Here is a 19752-nt window from a genome sequence, read left to right as displayed (position 1 = left end):
AATTATTTATATGGCTACCATTGAGGCAGTAGCTTTAGAATGCATTACCCATGGCTTAATATAGCCAGGATAGGCAAAATTATAAAACATTTCAGGACAATATTTGAAGTCAGGTTACTAGCTAGCCTGTAAGTGTGACCTCTAACTTCAAAGAACATTCTATTGTTCGCATAATATAACAGAAACAATGCCAGCAGTGTATCTAATTTGTACTCGATCGTCACAAAATGTAATTTTACATCAATATTCAATATACTAATGATCACAGAACAAGTGTTTATTGTGTACATATGAAAATGCATTATTTTTTTTTTGACTTAACATGATTGTTTAGAAATAGAATGTACATACATTAAAACATGTGCCCAAGTGAGTGCAGTCCCCATTTGACCAAGCAATGTTTGTGTGAGCGAATGTGTGCATGGAAATATAATTTCTATAACGGACATCCACATTCAAGTCAATGGGTGGACTGGTGTCCATTTTGAGTGTACCCAAGAGGGTGTAGTGAAATTGCAGTGGTCTGAGGGACCTCTTTTCTAGGAATTATTCTTCTGTAGTCGTGTGTGTGTGGTCGGTCTCTGTGCTAATACCCAGTGCTTCTGTGTGCAGAGAGTGGCAATGCCCTCAGAAGCGCACACGTACCCTCCAGGAGTAGTTGGTGAGGACCTTGTTCTTTTTCCTCACGATGCAGGTGTATGTGCCCTCGTTGATAGCATTGGCCACAATACTGATGTGGTCGTCCTTTAGGGAGAGGTAGCCAGGGTGGGAGTACTCCAGAAGCTCTCCGTCCTTGTACCAGCTACGGAAACACAAGTAAGTACACCTAGCTTGGAAAAAACATTCAGAGAGCGCAAAATATCAGGATTGGGGTCAAATCCATTTCAATTGAATCTATTGTTGGTAGGATATCATGATTTGTTTGAAGTGATGTCGGGACTAAATAAGCCATACTCACTATACTTTGCCTTCCTTAGCTGCAATTTTCTTCCCACATCGGAAGGTGAGCTTCTTCCCCTCAGCCACCAGTTTGTGTTTGGTCCGTTGGGGTGTGGGGGTGGGGGCCACAGTGGGGAATGGGAACTCTGAGGATAGTTAGGGAACACAAGGCTAAAGGCTGAGATATCCACTTCTGTATAAAGTCTTAACCAGATATGACTCGGTTTAGTATGGCTTTCATTTCGCAATGGGGATGGTAATGTTTTTTTCATGACATGTTTACTCCAAAAAGCTCCCAGAAAATGCCTTCTTACTAATTGTATACCCTGATCTGAGTGGGAATTTAGGATCATTAAACTTCAAATTATCCCCCAAGACATAAGCACTCAAATTAAGCGTAATATCTACCTCCATGTTGTGCATCAAAAAAATCACTGGAATCGGTCAGAACACATTTGTAAATGATGGACATTGTCTATCTAGTTAATTTAGGCCAGTGTAAACACAACGTGGTGCCTCATGACCAGCTGGAAGTCTTTTTAAAAGACAGCCACTAGTTTGGGCTGCAAAATACCCAAATTGACCTTCCTTGTCTCTAACCCTCAAGCCACAGTCTGAAATTCCAGTGGTTTGGAGTCACTCTGGAATTTTCCACAGCCGTACAACGTTTTCCAATCAACAATGAGGAACAGATTCGGAGCCAGGAATGGTATCCTCACTCCTCCACGTTCTCCCTTGTGACACACAAAAATCGAACAAACCCACAACAATCTATGGCTGCCGGGGTGGAGGAGTCAAGCTGTGGAGGTTATGGGAATTCAAGCTGTCGAGGTGCCTCACTGACTTCTTTGCTCGCTTACTGTAAGGCAGACTGGGTCTCATCAGGAGGTAATTCTTAGTATCTAATCTGCCTTTAAATCAGGAGGGCTGCAAACCTTCATGGTTCTGCATGGCTCAACTTTGTTGGCTGCATTTCGCTGCTTTGGCAAACGGTACTGAGCAATTCCTTGCACCAGTAGATTGAGAGTAATCTTTTTTTCTCTGCAGTGCTGCACTTACCGTAACAGAAATCACAGCTGGAGGGGCAGTGCTTCTGCATGAGTTTGCGCTTACTGTCGCAATAGCCTTTCCGCGCCCAGGCTGGACAGATAAATAATCTATCCAAACATCCTACAGGAGAGGAGGAGGAGAAGGAGTGGGGAGAGAGGGACAAGGGAGCAACTTTACCAGCAGCAAAGACATTTGGGGAGACAATCTGGCTGCACATTTACAATAACTCACTGTATTATAAGAGGTTTGACAATACTCATTAATGCCACATTTACTTGTAGCAGGCAATGGTGTTGTCTAAATTATTTGTGAAGCAGCTATGTAGTGCTCATGAAGACTTAATGAATGATCTATAAAGCCAATATAAATTGGTTCTTTAAAGTTTAAAATGTGCTAAGTACCGATGGTTTTCTGCTACAAATCAATGTAACACCATTTGTTTCTCTCTGTCTGTAATACAGGGCTATTTGCTTATGGGTGCTTGGCATACCGTAGAGTCGGTGCAGGCCCCACACCTCGTCTTGTGTGATGAGCTTGCGCCCCGTCAGAGTTGCGTTCAGGTGCATGATGGCCTTAGGGTTCAGGGAGTGCATGAGGCCCAGGATGTGGCCGATCTCGTGAGCCGCTACGTGGACCAAGTCTGTCAGCCACACCCCTGCACAAACAACACAACACTGTTAATTCTGTCTCAGCAATTTATTTTATTTTTTATTTAACCTTTATCTAGGCAAGTAAGTTAAGAACACATTTTTATTTACAATGACGGCCAAATTTTTATTTACAATGACGGCCAAACCCGGACGATGTTGGGCCAATTGTGCACCGCCCTATGGGACTCCCAATCACGGCCGGATGTGATGCATCCTGATAGTCTAAAGTGGCTAAAGTCCTTTCCCTCTTCTTTTCCTCATCCACGGAAATACACTATATATACAAAAGTATGTGGACACCCCTTCAAATGAGTGGATTTCAGCCACACCCGTTGCTGACAGGTGTATAAAATTGAGCACACCACCATGCAATCTCCATAGACAAACATTGGCAGTAGAATGGCCCATACTGAAGAGCTCAGTGACTTTCAATGTGGCACCGTCATAGGATAACACCTTTCCAACAAGTCAGTATTTCTGCCCTGCTAGACATGCCCGGTCAACTGTAAGTGCTGTTATTATGAAGTGGAAAAGTCTAGGAGCAACAACGGCTCAGCCGCGAAGTGGTAGGCCACACAAGCTCACAGAACAGGAACGCCAAGTGCTGAAGTGCATAGCTCGTAAAAATTGTCTGTCCTCGATTGCAACACTCACTACCGAGTTCCAAACTGCCTCTGGAAGCAACGTCAGCACAAGAACGGTTTGTCGGGAGCTTCATGAAATGGCTTTCCATGGACGAGCAGCTGCACACAAGCCTAAGATCACCATGCGCATTACCAAGCGTCGTCTGGAGTGGTGTAAAGCCCTCCGCCATTGGACTCTGGAGCAGTGGAAACACGTTCTCTAGAGTGATGAATCACGCTTTACCATCTGGCAGTCCGACGGAAGAATCTGGGTTTGGCCGATGCCAGGGGAACGCTACCTGCCCAAATGCATAGTGCCAACTGTAAACTTTGGTTGAGGAGGAATAATGGTCTGCGTTTCTTTTTTATGGTTCGGACGAGGCCACTTAGTTCCAGTGAAGGGAAATCTTAACACTACAGCATACAATGACATAGTAGATGATTCTGTGCTTCCAACTTGGTGGCAACAGTTTGGGGAAGGCCCTTTCCTGTTTCAGCATGACAACGCCCCCGTGCACAAAGTGAGGTCCATAAAGAAATGGTTTGTCGAGATCGGTGTGGAAGAACTTGACTGGCCTGCACAGAGCTCTGACATCAACACCTTTGGGATGAATTGGAACACCAACTGCGAGTCAGGCCATATATATATTTTTATATATATATATATATACATATATATATATATATATATATATATATATATATATATATATACATATATATATTTTTTTCAGCCTCCTGAGGTTGAAGAGGCTGCGCCTTCTTCCCCCGCTGTCTGTGTGGTTGGACCATTTCAGTTTGTCTGTGATGTGTATATATATATATATGTATACATATATATATATATACATATATATATATATATATATATATATACATATATATATATATATATATATATATATAATATATATATATATATATATATATATATATATATACATATATACACATATATACATATATATACATATACATATATATACTGCTCAAAAAAATAAAGGGAACACTTAAACAACACAATGTAACTCCAAGTCAATCACACTTCTGTGAAATCAAACTGTCCACTTAGGAAGCAACACTGATTGACAATACATTTCACATGCTGTTGTGCAAATGGAATAGACAACAGGTGGAAATTATAGGCAATAAGCAAGACACCCCCAATAAAGGAGTGGTTCTGCAGGTGGGGACCACAGACCACTTTTCAGTTCCTATGCTTCCTGGCTGATGTTTTGGTCACTTTTGAATGCTGGCGGTGCTTTCACTCTAGTGGTAGCATGAGACGGAGTCTACAACCCACACAAGTGGCTCAGGTAGTGCAGCTCATCCAGGATGGCACATCAATGCGAGCTGTGGCAAGAAGGTTTGCTGTGTCTGTCAGCGTAGTGTTCAGAGCATGGAGGCGCTACCAGGAGACAGGCCAGTACATCAGGAGACATGGAGGAGGCCGTAGGAGGGCAACAACCCAGCAGCAGGACCGCTACCTCCGCCTTTGTGCAAGGAGGAGCACTGCCAGAGCCCTGCAAAATGACCTCCAGCAGGCCACAAATGTGCATGTGTCTGCTCAAACGGTCAGAAACAGACTCCATGAGGGTGGTATGAGGGCCCGACGTCCACAGGTGGGGGTTGTGCTTACAGCCCAACACCGTGCAGGACGTTTGGCATTTGCCAGAGAACACCAAGATTGGCAAATTCGCCACTGGCGCCCTGTGCTCTTCACAGATGAAAGCAGGTTCACACTGAGCAAGTGACAGACGTGACAGAGTCTGGAGACGCCGTGGAGAATGTTCTGCTGCCTGCAACATCCTCCAGCATGACCGGTTTGGCGGTGGGTCAGTCATGTTTTGGGGGGGCCGCACAGCCCTCCATGTGCTCGCCAGTGGTAGCCTGACTGCCATTAGGTACCGAGATGAGATCCTCAGACCCCTTGTGAGACCATATGCTGGTGCGGTTGGCCCTGGGTTCCTCCTAATGCAAGACAATGCTAGACCTCATGTGGCTGGAGTGTGTCAGCAGTTCCTGCAAGAGGAAGGCATTGATGCTATGGACTGGCCCGCCCGTTCCCCAGACCTGAATCCAATTGAGCACATCTGGGACATCATGTCTGGAGTATAGATATATACATATATATAGATATATACATATATATATATATATATATATATATACATATATATAAATATACATATATATATATACATACATATATACATATATATATACGTATATGTATGTATATATATATATATATATATATATATACGTATATATAGATATTGATATTTAATATGGAATATTACAATACTGATGTGTTTTTAAAACTGCTATTGCTGCTGAGAATAGCCTTGTAAATATGTCAATAAACCAATTGGAGATAAAAAAATAAAATATGAAGTTACTTCTGCTTTTGAGTTCATATTCAGTCCATTCGGAAATTATTCAGTCCCCTTGACTTTTTCCAATTTTTTTTACATTACAGCCTTATTCTAAAATGTATTAAATAGTTTTCCCCCCCCTCATCAATCTACACACAATACCCCATAATGACAGTGAAAATAGGTTTTTAGACATTTTGGAAAAATTATTACAAATAAAAAACAGAAATAAATCAAATCAAATTTTATTTGTCACATACACATGGTTAGCAGATGTTAATGTGAGTGTGGCGAAATGCTTGTGCTTCTAGTTCCGACAATGCAGTAATATCCAACGAGTAATCTAACCTAACAATTTCACAACAATTACCTTATACACACAAGTGTAAAGGAATGAATAAGAATATGTACATAAAAAAAATATATGAATGAGTGATGGTATAGAACGGCATAGGCAAGATGAAGTGGATGGTATAGAGTACAGTATATACATATGAGATGAGTAATGTAGGATATGTAAACATATAAAAGTGGCCTTGTTTAAAGTGGCTAGTGATACATTACATCAAGATGGCAAGATGCAGTAGATGGTATAGAGTACAGTATATACATATGAGATGAGTAATATAGGGTATGTAAACATTATATGAAGTGGCATTGTTAAAATGGCTAGTGATACATTTATTACATACATTTTTCCATTATTAAAGTGGCTGGAGTTGAGTCAGTATGTTGGCAGCAGCCACTCAATGTTAGTGATGGCTGTTTAACAGTCTGATGGCCTTGAGATAGAAGCTGTTTTTCAGTCTCTCGGTCCCTGCTTTGATGCACCTGTACTGACCTCGCCTTTTTTATTTCACCTTTATTTAACTAGGCAAGTCAGTTAAGAACAAATTCTTATTTTCAATGACGGCCTAGGAACAGTGGGTTAACTGCCTTGTTCAGGGGCAGAACGAAAGACTTGTACCTTGTCAGCTAGGGGATTCGAACTTGCAACCTTTCAGGTACTAGCCCAACGCTCTAAACACTTGGCTACCCTGCCGCCCCATCCACCTTCTGGATGATAGCGGGGTGAACAGGCAGTGGCTCGGGTGGCTCGGGTGGTTGTTGTCCTTGATGATCTTTTTGGACTTCCTGTGACATCTGGTGGTGTAGGTGTCCTGGAGGGCAGGTAGTTTGCCCCCGGTGATGCGTTGTGCACAACTCACTACCCTCTGGAGAGCCTTACGGTTATGGGCGGAGCAGTTGCCGTACCAGGCGGTGATACAGCCCGACAGGATGCTCTCGATTGTGCATCTGTAAAAGTTTGTGAGTGTTTTTGGTGACAAGCCAAATTTTTTCAGCCTCCTGAGGTTGAAGAGGCGCTGCTGCGCCTTCTTCACCATGCTGTCTGTGTGGTTGGACCATTTCAGTTTGTCTGTGATGTGTATGCCGAGGAACTTAAAACATTCTACCCTCTCCACTACTGTCCCATCGATGTGGATAGGGGGGTGCTTCCTCTGCTGTTTCCTGAAGTCCACGATCATTACATTTACATTTTAGTCATTTAGCAGACGCTCTTATCCAGAGCGACTTACAGTAGTGAATGCATACATTTCATTAATTTCATTTCATACATTTTTTTTTTTTTTTTTTACCGTACTGGCACCCCGTGGGAATCGAACCCACAACCCTGGCGTTGCAAACACCATGCTATACCAACTGAGCCACAGGGAAGGCCATCATCTCCTTTGTTTTGTTGACGTTGAGTGTGAGGTTATTTTCCTGACACCACACTCCGAGGGCCCTCACCTCCTCCCTGTAGGCCGACTCGTCGTTGTTGGTAATCAAGCCAACCACTGTAGTGTCGTCTGCAAACTTGATGATTGAGTTGGAGGCGTGCATGGCCACTCAGTCGTGGGTGAACAGGGAGTACAGGAGAGAGCTGAGAACGCACCCTTGTGGGGCCCCAGTGTTGAGGATAAGCGGGGTGGAGATGTTGTTACCTACCCTCACCACCTGGGGGCGGTCCGTCAGGAAGTCCAGGACCCAGTTGCACAGGGCGGGGTCGTTTGGAGGGTACTATGGTGTTAAATGCTGAGCTGTAGTCGATGAACAGCATTCTCACATAGGTATTCCTCTTGTCCAGATGGGTTAGGGCAGTGTGCAGTGTGATTGCGATTGCGTCGTCTGTGGACCTATTGGGGCGGTAAGTAAATTGGAGTGGGTCTAGGGTGTCAGGTAGGGTGGAGGTGATATGGTCCTTGACTAGTCTCTCAAAGCACTTCATGATGACGGAAGTGAGTGCTACGGGGCGGTAGTCATTTAGCTCAGTTACCTTAGCTTTCTTGGGAACAGGAACAATGGTGGCCCTCTTGAAGCATGCGGGGACAGCAGACTGGGATAAGGATTGATTGAATATGTCCGTAAACACACCAGCCTGCCGGTCTGCGCATGCTCTGAGGACGCGGCTGGGGATGCCATCTGGGTCTGTAGCCTTGCGAGGGTTGACACGTTTAAATGTTTTGCTCACGTCGGCTGCAGTGAAGGAGAGCCCGCAGGTTTTGGTAGCGGGCCATGTCAGTGGCACTGTATTTTCCTCAAAGCAAGCAAAGAAGTTGTTTAGTCTGTCAGGGAGCAAGACATCCTGGTCCGTGACGGGGCTGGTTTTCCTTTTATAGTCCGTGATTGACTGTAGACTCTGCCACATACCTCTCGTGTCTGAGCTGTTGAATTGCGACTCTACTTTGTCTCTATACCGACGCTTAGCTTGTTTGATTGCCATGCGGAGGGAATAGCTACACTGTTTGAAATTCGGTCATGTTTCCGGTCGCCTTGCCCTGATTAAAAGCAGTGGTTCGCGCTTTCAGTTTTGTGCAAATGCTGCCATCAATCCACGGTTTCTGGTTTGGGAATGTTTTAATAGATGCTGTGGGTACGACATCGCCGATGCACTTGCTAATAAACCCGCTCACCGACTCAGCGTATTCGTCAATGTTGTTGTTCGCCGCAATGCGGAACATATCCCAGTCCACGTGATCGAAGCAATCTTGAAGCGTGGAATCCGATTGGTCGGACCAGCGTTGAACAGACCTGAGCGAGGGAGCTTCCTGTTTTAGTTTATGTCTATAGGCTGGAAGCAACAAAATGGAGTCGTGGTCAGCTTTTCCGAAAGGAGGGCGGTGGAGGGCCTTATATGCGTCGCGGAAGTTAGAATAACAATGATCTAGGGTTTTGCCAGCCCTGGTAGCGCAATCGATATGCTGATAGAATTTAGGGAGCATTGTTTTCAGATTAGCCTTGTTAAAATGCCCAGCTACAATAAATGCAGCCTCAGGATATGTGGTTTCCAGTTTACATAGAGTCAAATGAAGTTCGTTCAGGGCCATCGATGTGTCTGCTTGGGGGGGATATATGCGGATGTAATTATAATAAAGAGTTATATAAAGAGAATTCTCTAGGTAGATAATGCAGTCGGCATTTGATTCTGAGGATTTCTAAGTCAGGTGAACAGAAGGACTTGAGTTCCTGTATGTTGTTATGATCACACCACGTCTCGTTAATCATAAGGCATACACCCCCGCCCTTCTTCTTACCAGAAAGATGCTTGTTTCTGTTGGTGCGATGCGTGAAGAAACCAGCTAGCTGTACCGACTCCGATAGCGTGTCTCGAGTGAGCCATGTTTCTGTGAAACAAAGAACGTTACAGTCTCTGATGTCTCTCTGTAAGGCTACCCTTGCACGGATTTCGTCTACCTTGTTGTCAAGAGACTGGACATTGGCGAGTAGTATGCTCAAGAGCGGTGTGCGATGTGCCCGTCCACGGAGCCTGACAAGAAGTCCGCTCCGTCTGCCCCTTCTACGGCGTCGTTGTTTTGGGTTGCCGGCTGGGATCCGATCCATTGTCCTGGGTGGTGGGCAAAACAGAGAATCCGCTTTGGGAAAGTCGTATTCCTGGTCGTAATGTTGGTGAGTTGACGTTGCTCTTATATCCAATAGTTCCTCCCGACTGTATGTAATAAAACCTAAGATTATCTGGGGTAACAATGTAAGAAATAACACATAAAAAAACAAAATACTGCATAGTTTCCTAGGAACGCGAAGCGAGGCGGCCATCTTTGTCGGAGCCGGAATTAAGAAGGTCCAATGCTGCCGAAATGTTTTGTTACCATTCTCCAGATCTGTAAATAAATACCTTATTTACATAAGTATTCAGACTCTTTGCTATGAGACTCGAAATTGAGCTCCGGTGCATCCTGTTTCCATTGATCATCCTTGAAATGTTTCTACAATTTGATTGGAGTCCACCTGTGGTAAATGCAATTGATTGGACATGATTTGAAAAGGTACACACTTGTCTATATAATGTCTCACAGTTGATAGTGCATGTCTGAGCAAAAACAAAACCATGAGGTCAAAGGAATTGTCCGTAAAGCTCTGTGACAGGATTGTGTCGAGGCACAGATCTGGGGAAGGGTTCCAAAACACTTTGTCAGCATTGAAGGTCCCCAAGAACACAGTGGCCTCCATCATTCTTAAATGGAAGAAGTTTGGAACCTCCAAGTCTCTTGGTCAAACTGAGCAATCGGGGGAGAAGAGGCTTGGCAGAGGTGTGGACTCGAGTCACATGACTTGGCCTTAAGTCAGACTCGAGTCACAAATATGATGACTTGCAACTCGACTTTGACTTTAACACCAATGACTCGTGACTTGACTTGGACTTGAGCCTGTTGACTCGACCTGACTTGATACCCTCCCCAAGCCCAAATATTAAAAATGATGCTATTCAAAAAAGTGTGAAGCGCATCAACTCTTAATTTAACGGATTACAGTTTGAATCGCACAGCAGCCAATCAAATTGTGCCAGCTGAGAAAAAGTTGTGCATGGCAGTGCAGAGGAACATCGGCGGGTGAATTCAGATGAAGTTACCCAAAATTATTATTTTCAGATATAAAGACGACGCTCTATCCCTGTATCGCGCTGTACCGTGCTTCTACACCTGCATTGCTTGCTGTTTGGGGTTTTAGGCTGGGTTTCTGTACAGCACTTTGATATATCAGCTGATGTAAGAAGGGCTATATAAATACATTTGATTTGATTTGATTTATCAACAAAAAACGGATTGCAACTTGCAAAACATGCGGGAAGAAAATTACAGACGGAGGCGCAACAATTTCCAACTTTGTTCGACATTTGAAGCTGCACAAAGAAGTCATGGCTAATATAGCCGAAAGCTATATAATTTATAACTTTACTAGTATAGCATGTAGGCTAACATAACGTTAAATCAATGAGCCTCCACACAGTCAGTCAGTGTCGGGAACGTGATCATTGCATCCAAGATTGAGCTACAACTGGCTAGGCAGTTGGTAGCCTAAATCCTGCCTGATGTTACTGCTGTTCCTAAAACCATTGACATACGTTAGCCTACTGTAAACACACACACACACACACACACACACACACACACACACACACACACACACACACACACACACACACACACACACACACACATGTGTGGTTAAGGTTGGCCAACTGTGTACAAGCCTACATCGCCCGATTGCGCCCCATAGCGATCCTCAATAGCTCTTACCCATGTATTTCCATGGAAATAACGTTTATTTGGAAAGTAATAAATATATAGACATTTTTAAAAGCATTCATGATTTGTGTAACTGTAATATACTAACTACTATTCTTGTTAAAAATATGAAATGGTATTACATTTGGTGAAGAGCACATTATGACTTGTTTAGGACTCGAAACTCAACATTTAGGACTTGAGACTTGACTTGATACTTGACGGTCTTGACTTGAGTGCTAAGACTTGAGACTTACTTGTGACTTGTAAAACAATGAGTTGGTCCCACCTCTGGGCCTTGGTCAGGGAGGTGACCAAGAACCTGATGGTCACTCTGACAGAGCTCCAGAGTTCCTCTGTGGAGATGGGAGAACCTTCCAGAAGGACAACCATCTCTGCACCCACTCCTCAGTAAAAGGTACATGACAGCCCGCTTGGAGTTTGCCAAAGCACCTAAAGGATTCTCAGACCATGAGAAACAAAATTCTCTGGTCTGATGAAACCAAGAGTGAACTATTTGGCCTGAATGTCAAGCGTCACATCTGAAGCAAACCTGGCATCATCCCTACGGTGAAGCATGGTGGTGGCAGCATCATGCTCTGGGGATGTTTTTTAGCGGCAGGGACTGGAAGACTAGTCAGGATCGAGGGAAAGATGAACGGAGCAAAGTACAAAGAGATCCTTGATGAAAACCTGCTCCAAAGCACTAAGGACATCAGACTGGGACAAAGGTTCACCTTCCAACAGGACAACTGTGGAAAAAGTAAAGGGGTCTGAATACTTTCCGAATGCACAGTACCTTTAAAAACATTAACATGTAATGTGAGTGTGTGCATCTATCAGTTACACATACTGTACATGTCAGTGCATATACACAACAAATAGGTCACACGGGGAGAGGCATTGTGCCATAAGGAGTTCATTTGCGCTGTATAAGGTGGGAGTTCCATGCAATCATGGCTCTGTATAACATACTGATCAGACCACTCACACACATGTTGATTTTGTCCACCCACACCAGACACGACCAGGACACGTAGGTTGAAATATCAAAACAAACTCTGAACCAACTATAATAATTTGGGGACAGGTCGAAAAGCATTAAACATGTATTCCAATTTAGCTTGCTAGCTTGCTGTTGCTACTTAATTTCTCCTGGGATATAAACATTGGGTTGTTATTTTAGCTGAAATGCACAAGGTCCTCTACTCCGACAATTAATCCACCGTGTTAATTTCTTGTAATCTCTCCTCCTTCAGGCTTCTTCTTCTTCTGTGGACTTTATATGGCGGTTGGCAACCAACCTTTTAAGGTGCTTTACCACTATCAATTGGACTGGAGTGTGGACCTCAGTTCATCTTTCAATCACCCACTTGGGTAAATGCTCCTAAAAACCAATGAGGAGATGGGAGAGGCGGGACTTTCAGCGCGTCAAACGTCACAAATAGATCCTAGTTCTATTTTAGCGCCTGGCTACGCAGACGCTCGTTGACGCACCCGAGCAGTGTGAGTGCAATGATTGAATAACATGTATGTGTACATTTATTTTGCAATGATCACGCACACGACGCGAGAGGTGTGGTCATCATGTAATACGATACGTTTCCTTGAATTCTGGACTGGGGACTGTGAAAAGGTTAAAATACCAAAACCAACTGTGAACCAACTATATTAATTTGGGGACAAGTCAAAACACACATGAAACACTCATGGACATTTAGTCAGCTTTCTGTTAATTCATCCGGTGAGATAAACATTGGGTTGTTATTTTACCTAACATGCATATGGTCATCCAAAATTGTTTATTCTCTACTCCGACAATTAATTCACAGATAAAAAGGGGAAACCTAGTTAGTTTTTCGTTAATTTTCTTTGAATAATCTCTCCTTGATTACTACATGTTTAGATAGCTGGCCGATAGACTAATTCACCAATCTAAAATGCTTAGCTAACATGGGCTAATTGAGTGACCAACCAAATTGATCCGAGGGCCTTCAAAAGGGCCAGTTGCCCATCCCTGCTCTAAACTCACAGTAACCAACCATTACACATTTAGGAAAAGTATTACACTGTCTACTTTTCCAGCTTCAAGACATAATTACCAACTACAGTGTCTACTACAATTTATACTATTCAACCCAGTGCATCTGACAATAATTGAGCTGGACATCCTGCAAGTAGCTTTGGTGCTGAGTCCACAACAGCAGTTTACAGAAACTCAGAAAAACGTACATGCCTTTTTTCCAGCTGAAGCGCATGTTTCCCAGAATCCAATACTCATGGTCGTCAAAGTGGATCTCCCCCGTTGGGGGGAAGAAGGCGTGGGCCAGTTCGCCAGTAATGCCGTCAAAACAGTGGTGCAAGTAGGACTGCAGACAGTCTGTGTGGTTGATGGGGTAGAAGCCTGCCAAAAAGAGAGAGCCGTGCCTTAGTCAGAGCAGCCAAGATGCAAAACACACCCTCCAGCCTTTTCAGCCTCTGTCTCACTCTACATACAGTCTAGGAGATGATGGATTTCAAAGGACAAACTTCTCAATCCCCCTGGGGATGACAGACATTTCTCACATTTGCACCAATAATTTATTTATGGAACAAGAGTCCCAGACCGTGGTGCTCCCACTGAGACAGCTTCTGCATGATTTAGGGCACTTGAAAATTATTACACATGCTTGAAGGTGCTCAAGACTCTTTCTCAGGCATAATTCACACTGAACATTAGATAAATATACAGTAGAGGCAGATTTGTTCAATTCAAATGCTGATGGCATTTCAGACCCATTTCACTGTGTAGGCCTTCTACTAGAATAGGATTATATGCCAGTCATAATGCCTGATATGCTTTAGGTACAGTATGTTTGTTGTGCCCCCACCTATCTTGATGTCTGCCTCCTGGTCAGCGGGAACCTCTCTAAAGCTGAAGGGTGAGACGTCACTCCACATAGTGAAAGCTTTGGCGATGCCCCGTCGCGTGTCACTGGCATTCATCAGGTTCCTTGGGAAAGAGAGCAGCCTGCATAGACACAATGTGATTATCTGGGGAAACAACTTGGCATATTACAACAGCAGAAATCAGTTACAGTGGAAAGAAAAAGTATGTGAATTACCTGGATCTGATGAAACCAAGAGTGAACTATTTGGCCTGAATGTATGTGAATTACCTGGATTTCTGCATAAATTGGTGATAAAATGTTATCTGATGATGTCACAGCAACAGACTCATTAAACTAATAACACAAAGAATTATAATATTTCATGTCTTTATTGAACACACCGTGTAAACATTCACAGTGCAGGTTGGAAAAGGTATGTGATCCCTTGGATTTAATAACTGGTTAACCCTCCTTTGGCAGCAATAACCCCAACCAAATGTTTTCTGTAGATGCGGATCAGACCTGCACAACGGTGGACCGTTGTGGACCATTCCTCTTTACAAAACTATTTCAGGTCCACAATACTCTTGGGATGTCTGGTGTGAACTGCTCTCTTGAGGTCATGCCACAGCATCTCAATCGGGTTGAGGTCAGGACTGACTTGGCCACTCCAGAATGCTTATTTTCCTCTGTTGGCTTATTTTCCTCCATTCTGTTGTTGATTTACTTTTGTCTTTGGGTTGTTGCATCACCTAACTTCTGTTGAGCTTCAATTGGCGGACCGATAGCCTTACATTCTCATGCAAAATGTCTTTAATAAACTTGGGAATTAATTTTTTCGTCGATGATAGCAAACGGTCCAAGCCCTGAGGCAGCAAAGCAGCCTCAAACCATGATGCTCCCTCCACCATAGTCTACAGTTCAGTTAGGTTTTGATGTTGGTGTGCTGTGCCTATTTTTATCCACACATAATGTTGTGTGTTCCTTCCAAACAACACAACTTTAGTTTCATCTGTCCACAGAATATTTTGCCAGTAGCGCTGTGGAACACCCAGGTGATCTTTTGCGAACTTCAGACGTGCAGCAATGTTTTTTTTTGGACAGCAGTGGCTTCTTCCATGGCGTCCTCCCATGAACACCATTCTTCTTTAGTGTTTTACACATTGTAGACTCGTCAACAGAGATGTTAGCATCTTCCAGAGATTTCAGTAAGTCTTTAGCTGATACTCTAGGATTCATCTTAACCTCATTGAGCATTCGGCGCTGTGCTCTTGCAGTCATCTTTGCAGGATGGCCACTCCTAGGGAGAGTAGCAATAGTGCTGAAATTTCTCCATTTACAGACAATTTGTCTTCCGTGGAATGACATTTAGAGATACTTTTGTAACTCTTTCCAGCTTCATGCAAGGCAACAATTCTTAATCTTAGGTCTTCTGAGATCTCATTTGTTCGAGGCATGGTTCACATCAGGCAATGCTTTTTGTGAATAGCAAACTCAAAATAATTTATGGGGCAGGGCAGCTCTAACCAAAATCTCCAATCTCGTCTCATTGATTCGACTCCAGGTTAGTTGACTCTTGACTCCAATTAGCTTTTGGAGAAGTCATTAGACTAGGGGTTCACATACTTTTTCCAACCTACACTGTGAATGTTTAAATGATGTATTCAATATAGACAAGAAAAATACAATAATTTGTGTTATTAGTTTAAGCACACTGTGTTTGTCTGTTGTTGGGACTTACATTTTGATCTGATCTTCATCTATGTCAAATTTATGCAGAAATCCAGGTAATTCCAAAGGGTTCACATACTTTTTCTTGCCACTGTAAATCAATGGGCGCTATCAAAACACCTGAAATTCACCAATTCTGATTAAAGCTCTAAGACAACTGTCCCGCATAAATACAGTTGAAGTCAGAAGTTTACATACACGTAGGTTGGAGTCATTAAAACTAGTTTTTCAACCACTCCACAAATGTCTTGTTAACAAACTATAGTTTTGGCAAGTCGGTTAGGACATCTACTTTGTGCATGACACAAGTAATTTTTCCAACAATTGTTTACAGACAGATTATTTCACTTATAACTCACTGTATCACAATTTCAGTGGGTCAGAAGTTTACATACACTAAGTTGACTGTGCCTTAATTTTCTGGAATTTTCCAAGCTGTTTTATGTCATGGCTTTAGAAGCTTCTGATAAGCTAATTGACATCATTTGAGTCAATTGGAGGTGTACTTGTGGATGTATTTCAAGGCCTATCTTCAAACTCAGTGCTTCTTTGCTTGACATCATGGGAAAATCAAAAGAAATCAGCCAAGACCTCAGAAAAAAATGTTAGACCTCCATAAGTCTGGTTCATCCTTGGGAGTAATTTCCAAATGCCTGAAGGTACCACGCTCATCTGTACAAACAATAGTACGCAAGTATACACCCCATAGGACCATGCAGCCATCATACCGCTCAGGAAAGAGACGTGTTCTGTCTCCTAGAGATGAACGTACTTTGGTGGGAACAGTGCAAATCAATCCCAGAACAACAGCAAAGGACCTTGTGAAGATGCTGGAGGAAACAGGTACAAAGGTATCTATATCCACAGTAAAACGAGTCCTATATCGACATAACCTGAAAGGCTGCTCAGCAAGGAAGAAGCCACTGCTCCAAAACCGCAATAAAAAAAGCCAGACTACGGTTTGCAACTGCACAAGGGGACAAAGATTGTACTTTTTGGAGAAATGTCCTCTGGTGTGATAAAACAAAAATAGAACTGTTTGGCCATAATGACCATCGTTATGTTTGGAGGAAACAGGGGGAGGCTTGCAAGCTGAAGAACACTATCCCAACCTGGAAGCACGGGAGTGGCAGCATCATGTTGTGGGGGTGCTTTACTGCAGGAGGGACTGGTGCACTTCACAAAATAGATGGCATCTTGAGGGAGGAAAATTATGTGGATAAATTGAAGCAACATCTCAAGACGTCAGTCAGGAAGTTAAAGCTTGGTCACAAATGGGTCTTCCAAATGGACAATGACTCCAAGCATACTTCCAAAGTTGTGGCAAAATGGCTTAAGGACAACAAAGTCAAGGTATTGGAGTGGCCATCACAAAGCCCTGACCTCAATCCTATAGAACATTTGTGGGCAGAACTGGGAAAAAGTGTGTGCGAGCAAGTAGGCCTACAAACCTGACTCAGTTACACCAGCTCTGTCAGGAGGAATGGGCCAAAATTGACCCAACTTATTGTGGGAAGGTTGTGGAACGCTACCCGAAACGTTTGACCCAAGTTAAACAATTTAAAGGCAATACTACCAAATACTAATTGAGTGTATGTAAACTTCTGACCCACTGGGAATGTGATGAAAGAAATAAAAGCTGAAATAAATCATTCCCTCTACTATTATTCTGACATTTCACATTCTTAAAATAAAGTGGTGATCCTAACTGACCTAAGACAGGGAATATTTACTACGATTAAATGTCAGGAATTGTGAAAAACTGAGTTTAAATGTATTTGGCTAAGGTGTATGTAAACTTCTGACTTCAACTGTATATCTGAAGTCAAATAAAACTGCATTTCCTTTTGTTTTTTAGGCAGTAATCCTTTGGTTAGAAAGGAAGGAGTGGAAAAAAGCAATCTCCATACTTGTATGTGAGCTTGAACTTGTCCCATTTTAGTTTCTCGGGGGTGAAGGTGTAGCGCTTGTTCCTGGAGAGGTGGAGAACCTGCGAGTGAGCATCTTTACGAATCCCAATCATCAACACACCGGAGGTGTGAGCTTCTTCCTTGGACAAAAAAATTGTAGATTAACCACCTGAGATTTGGCTCCACCAGTTAGGAGCGAGGGAAGGATTTACAACCTACTGGACACAGATGTCACTTCAGGGCCGTGCAAAGACTTTTTGGGGGATGGTGCTCAAGCCCAAAAAAAAGGGAAACCCCCCCCAAAAAAATATTTGCAACTGTGGTCACAGAATCAGTGAGCTATTACGACTTATTTAGTTACATAAAAGCAATAGTGTCACGACTTCCGCCAAAGTCGGCTCCTCTCCTTGTTCTGGCGGCGTTCAGCGGTCGTCGTCACCGGCTTTCTAGCCATCACCGCTCCATTTTTCATGTATCCATTTGTTTTGTCTTGTTCCCTGCACGCCTGGTTTTCATTCCCCAATCAATCTACATGTATTTATTCCTCTGTTCCCCATCATGTCTTTGTGAAAGATTGTTTGTTACGTGTTATTTGTTGACGCGCCAGACTGGTTTGTTTTTTACGTGGTATTTCACAAAGATGTTTATTGTTAAACATAATTCTTGTGACTGTTTTGTGCGTTTTGCACTTTTGCCTCAATAAAGTGTGCGCCTGTTCACAAATCTCTGCTCTCCTGCACCTGACTTCGCTACCAGTACGCACACACTTGACAAATAGATGGCCACATCTTAATGGCTAATTAAATTAAACATAATTTACTTGAATTTAATGATGACTTACGGGCACTGGGGTCAGAACAACAATTAAAAAACAGTTTACAAAGTAAATATATCAAGTATTAGAGCATGGAAGGTTAAAGGAGCATGTGCTCTGCACAGGTAGAGCCTTATCTGTGCACGTGCGTGTGTTACTTCACCATCCAGATTTCATTTATATTTATGATCATGATCTGGATTCCCAGCTAACTCATTTGGGTTTCCAGAACTTTGTGGGAAAGTCATTTGTCAAATAATCAAAGGAGAATCTTTAAGGAAAGTAATGGATATGTTCTGGGTTTTAAAATAAAATTATAACTTAGAGTGTTGTCTTTGTGTTTATAATAATAATTTCATTTTCATTTTACAGAATAATCTCAAAGTGCATAAAATACAAATGTTTCACCAAATAGAAGAACAAATATTGACACAACTAGACAGGGAAATTGACACAAAGAACACAGCTGAAACTACAAGGGACAAGGACAACAAGGAGCACAGCTATCAATAGAAAGCCTTCCTAAAGAGAAACGTTTTTTAGGCGGGGAGGGCATTCCAGAGGCTGATAAGCCTGATCCCCCAAGGAGTGGATCTTGGTCCTGGGGTCATGGAGTTTTGGAGGGAGCTCAGTTCTTTGAGATAAGGAAGGGCATTGTCATGAATACACTGGAAAGTCAGCAGGAGGGTTTTGAATTAAATCCGGAATAAGACAGGGAGCCAGTGCAGAGATGTCAGGATGGGGAATGATAGTTACGAACTATCCATAGCTAGTACTTAGTGTTCTGTCACTGTTAGTGCTCTTATCTCCTGTCGATGGCAGACCAATTGTGTTATTTTTTTCACTAATCGGTCTTTCGACCAATCAAATCAGCTCTGCAAAATGTATTATGACAGATTATTATGATGTGATTGACATGACTTAGGAGCCAGTGTCTGAACCTGACCAAAGAACTAAGGAGAATATCGGTAACAACATGAGATGGAAGAACAGAAGTATTCATGGAGGGAACTCGAGAAACTGGACATAAAAACATGCGGCGCGGTGGAGATCCTCAAGGAGTAAAAGACACCCTAAGTAAAAGTAAGTGATAACACTTTACTTGAAGGGGGTATATATAAAGCATGCATAATAGAGGTCGACCGATTATGATTTTTCAATGCCGATACCGATTATTGGAGGACCAAAAAATAAGCCGATACCGATCAATCGGCCAAATTGTA

The 19752-nt window shown here is 42.8% G+C and overlaps 1 protein-coding gene across 2 annotated transcripts in view; it reads right to left on the bottom strand.

The window, feature by feature from the left end:
- Positions 1–262: 262 nt before the first annotated feature.
- The window catches only part of LOC106572002 (matrix metalloproteinase-23), a 28090-nt gene continuing 8600 nt past the window's right edge, over positions 263–19752 (bottom strand). The window contains exons 2-8 of one of the 2 annotated variants that reach the window (XM_014145691.2): positions 17716–17855; positions 14075–14214; positions 13441–13608; positions 2480–2644; positions 1999–2109; positions 959–1085; positions 263–802 (exon numbers count right to left, since the gene is read on the bottom strand). In XM_014145691.2, coding sequence (XP_014001166.1) covers positions 628–802; positions 959–1085; positions 1999–2109; positions 2480–2644; positions 13441–13608; positions 14075–14214; positions 17716–17855 — 1026 coding nt within the window. In that variant the 3' untranslated portion in view covers positions 263–627. The remainder of the gene's footprint in view (positions 803–958; positions 1086–1998; positions 2110–2479; positions 2645–13440; positions 13609–14074; positions 14215–17715; positions 17856–19752) is intronic. The other variant, XM_014145692.2, reaches the window with a different exon arrangement.

The sequence above is a fragment of the Salmo salar genome, chromosome ssa15 (assembly GCF_905237065.1).
Source record: "Salmo salar chromosome ssa15, Ssal_v3.1, whole genome shotgun sequence".
Classification (NCBI taxonomy): domain Eukaryota; kingdom Metazoa; phylum Chordata; class Actinopteri; order Salmoniformes; family Salmonidae; genus Salmo; species Salmo salar.
The sequence above is the reverse complement of the archived record's forward strand: the minus strand, read 5'-3'. Positions and strand labels throughout refer to the sequence as shown.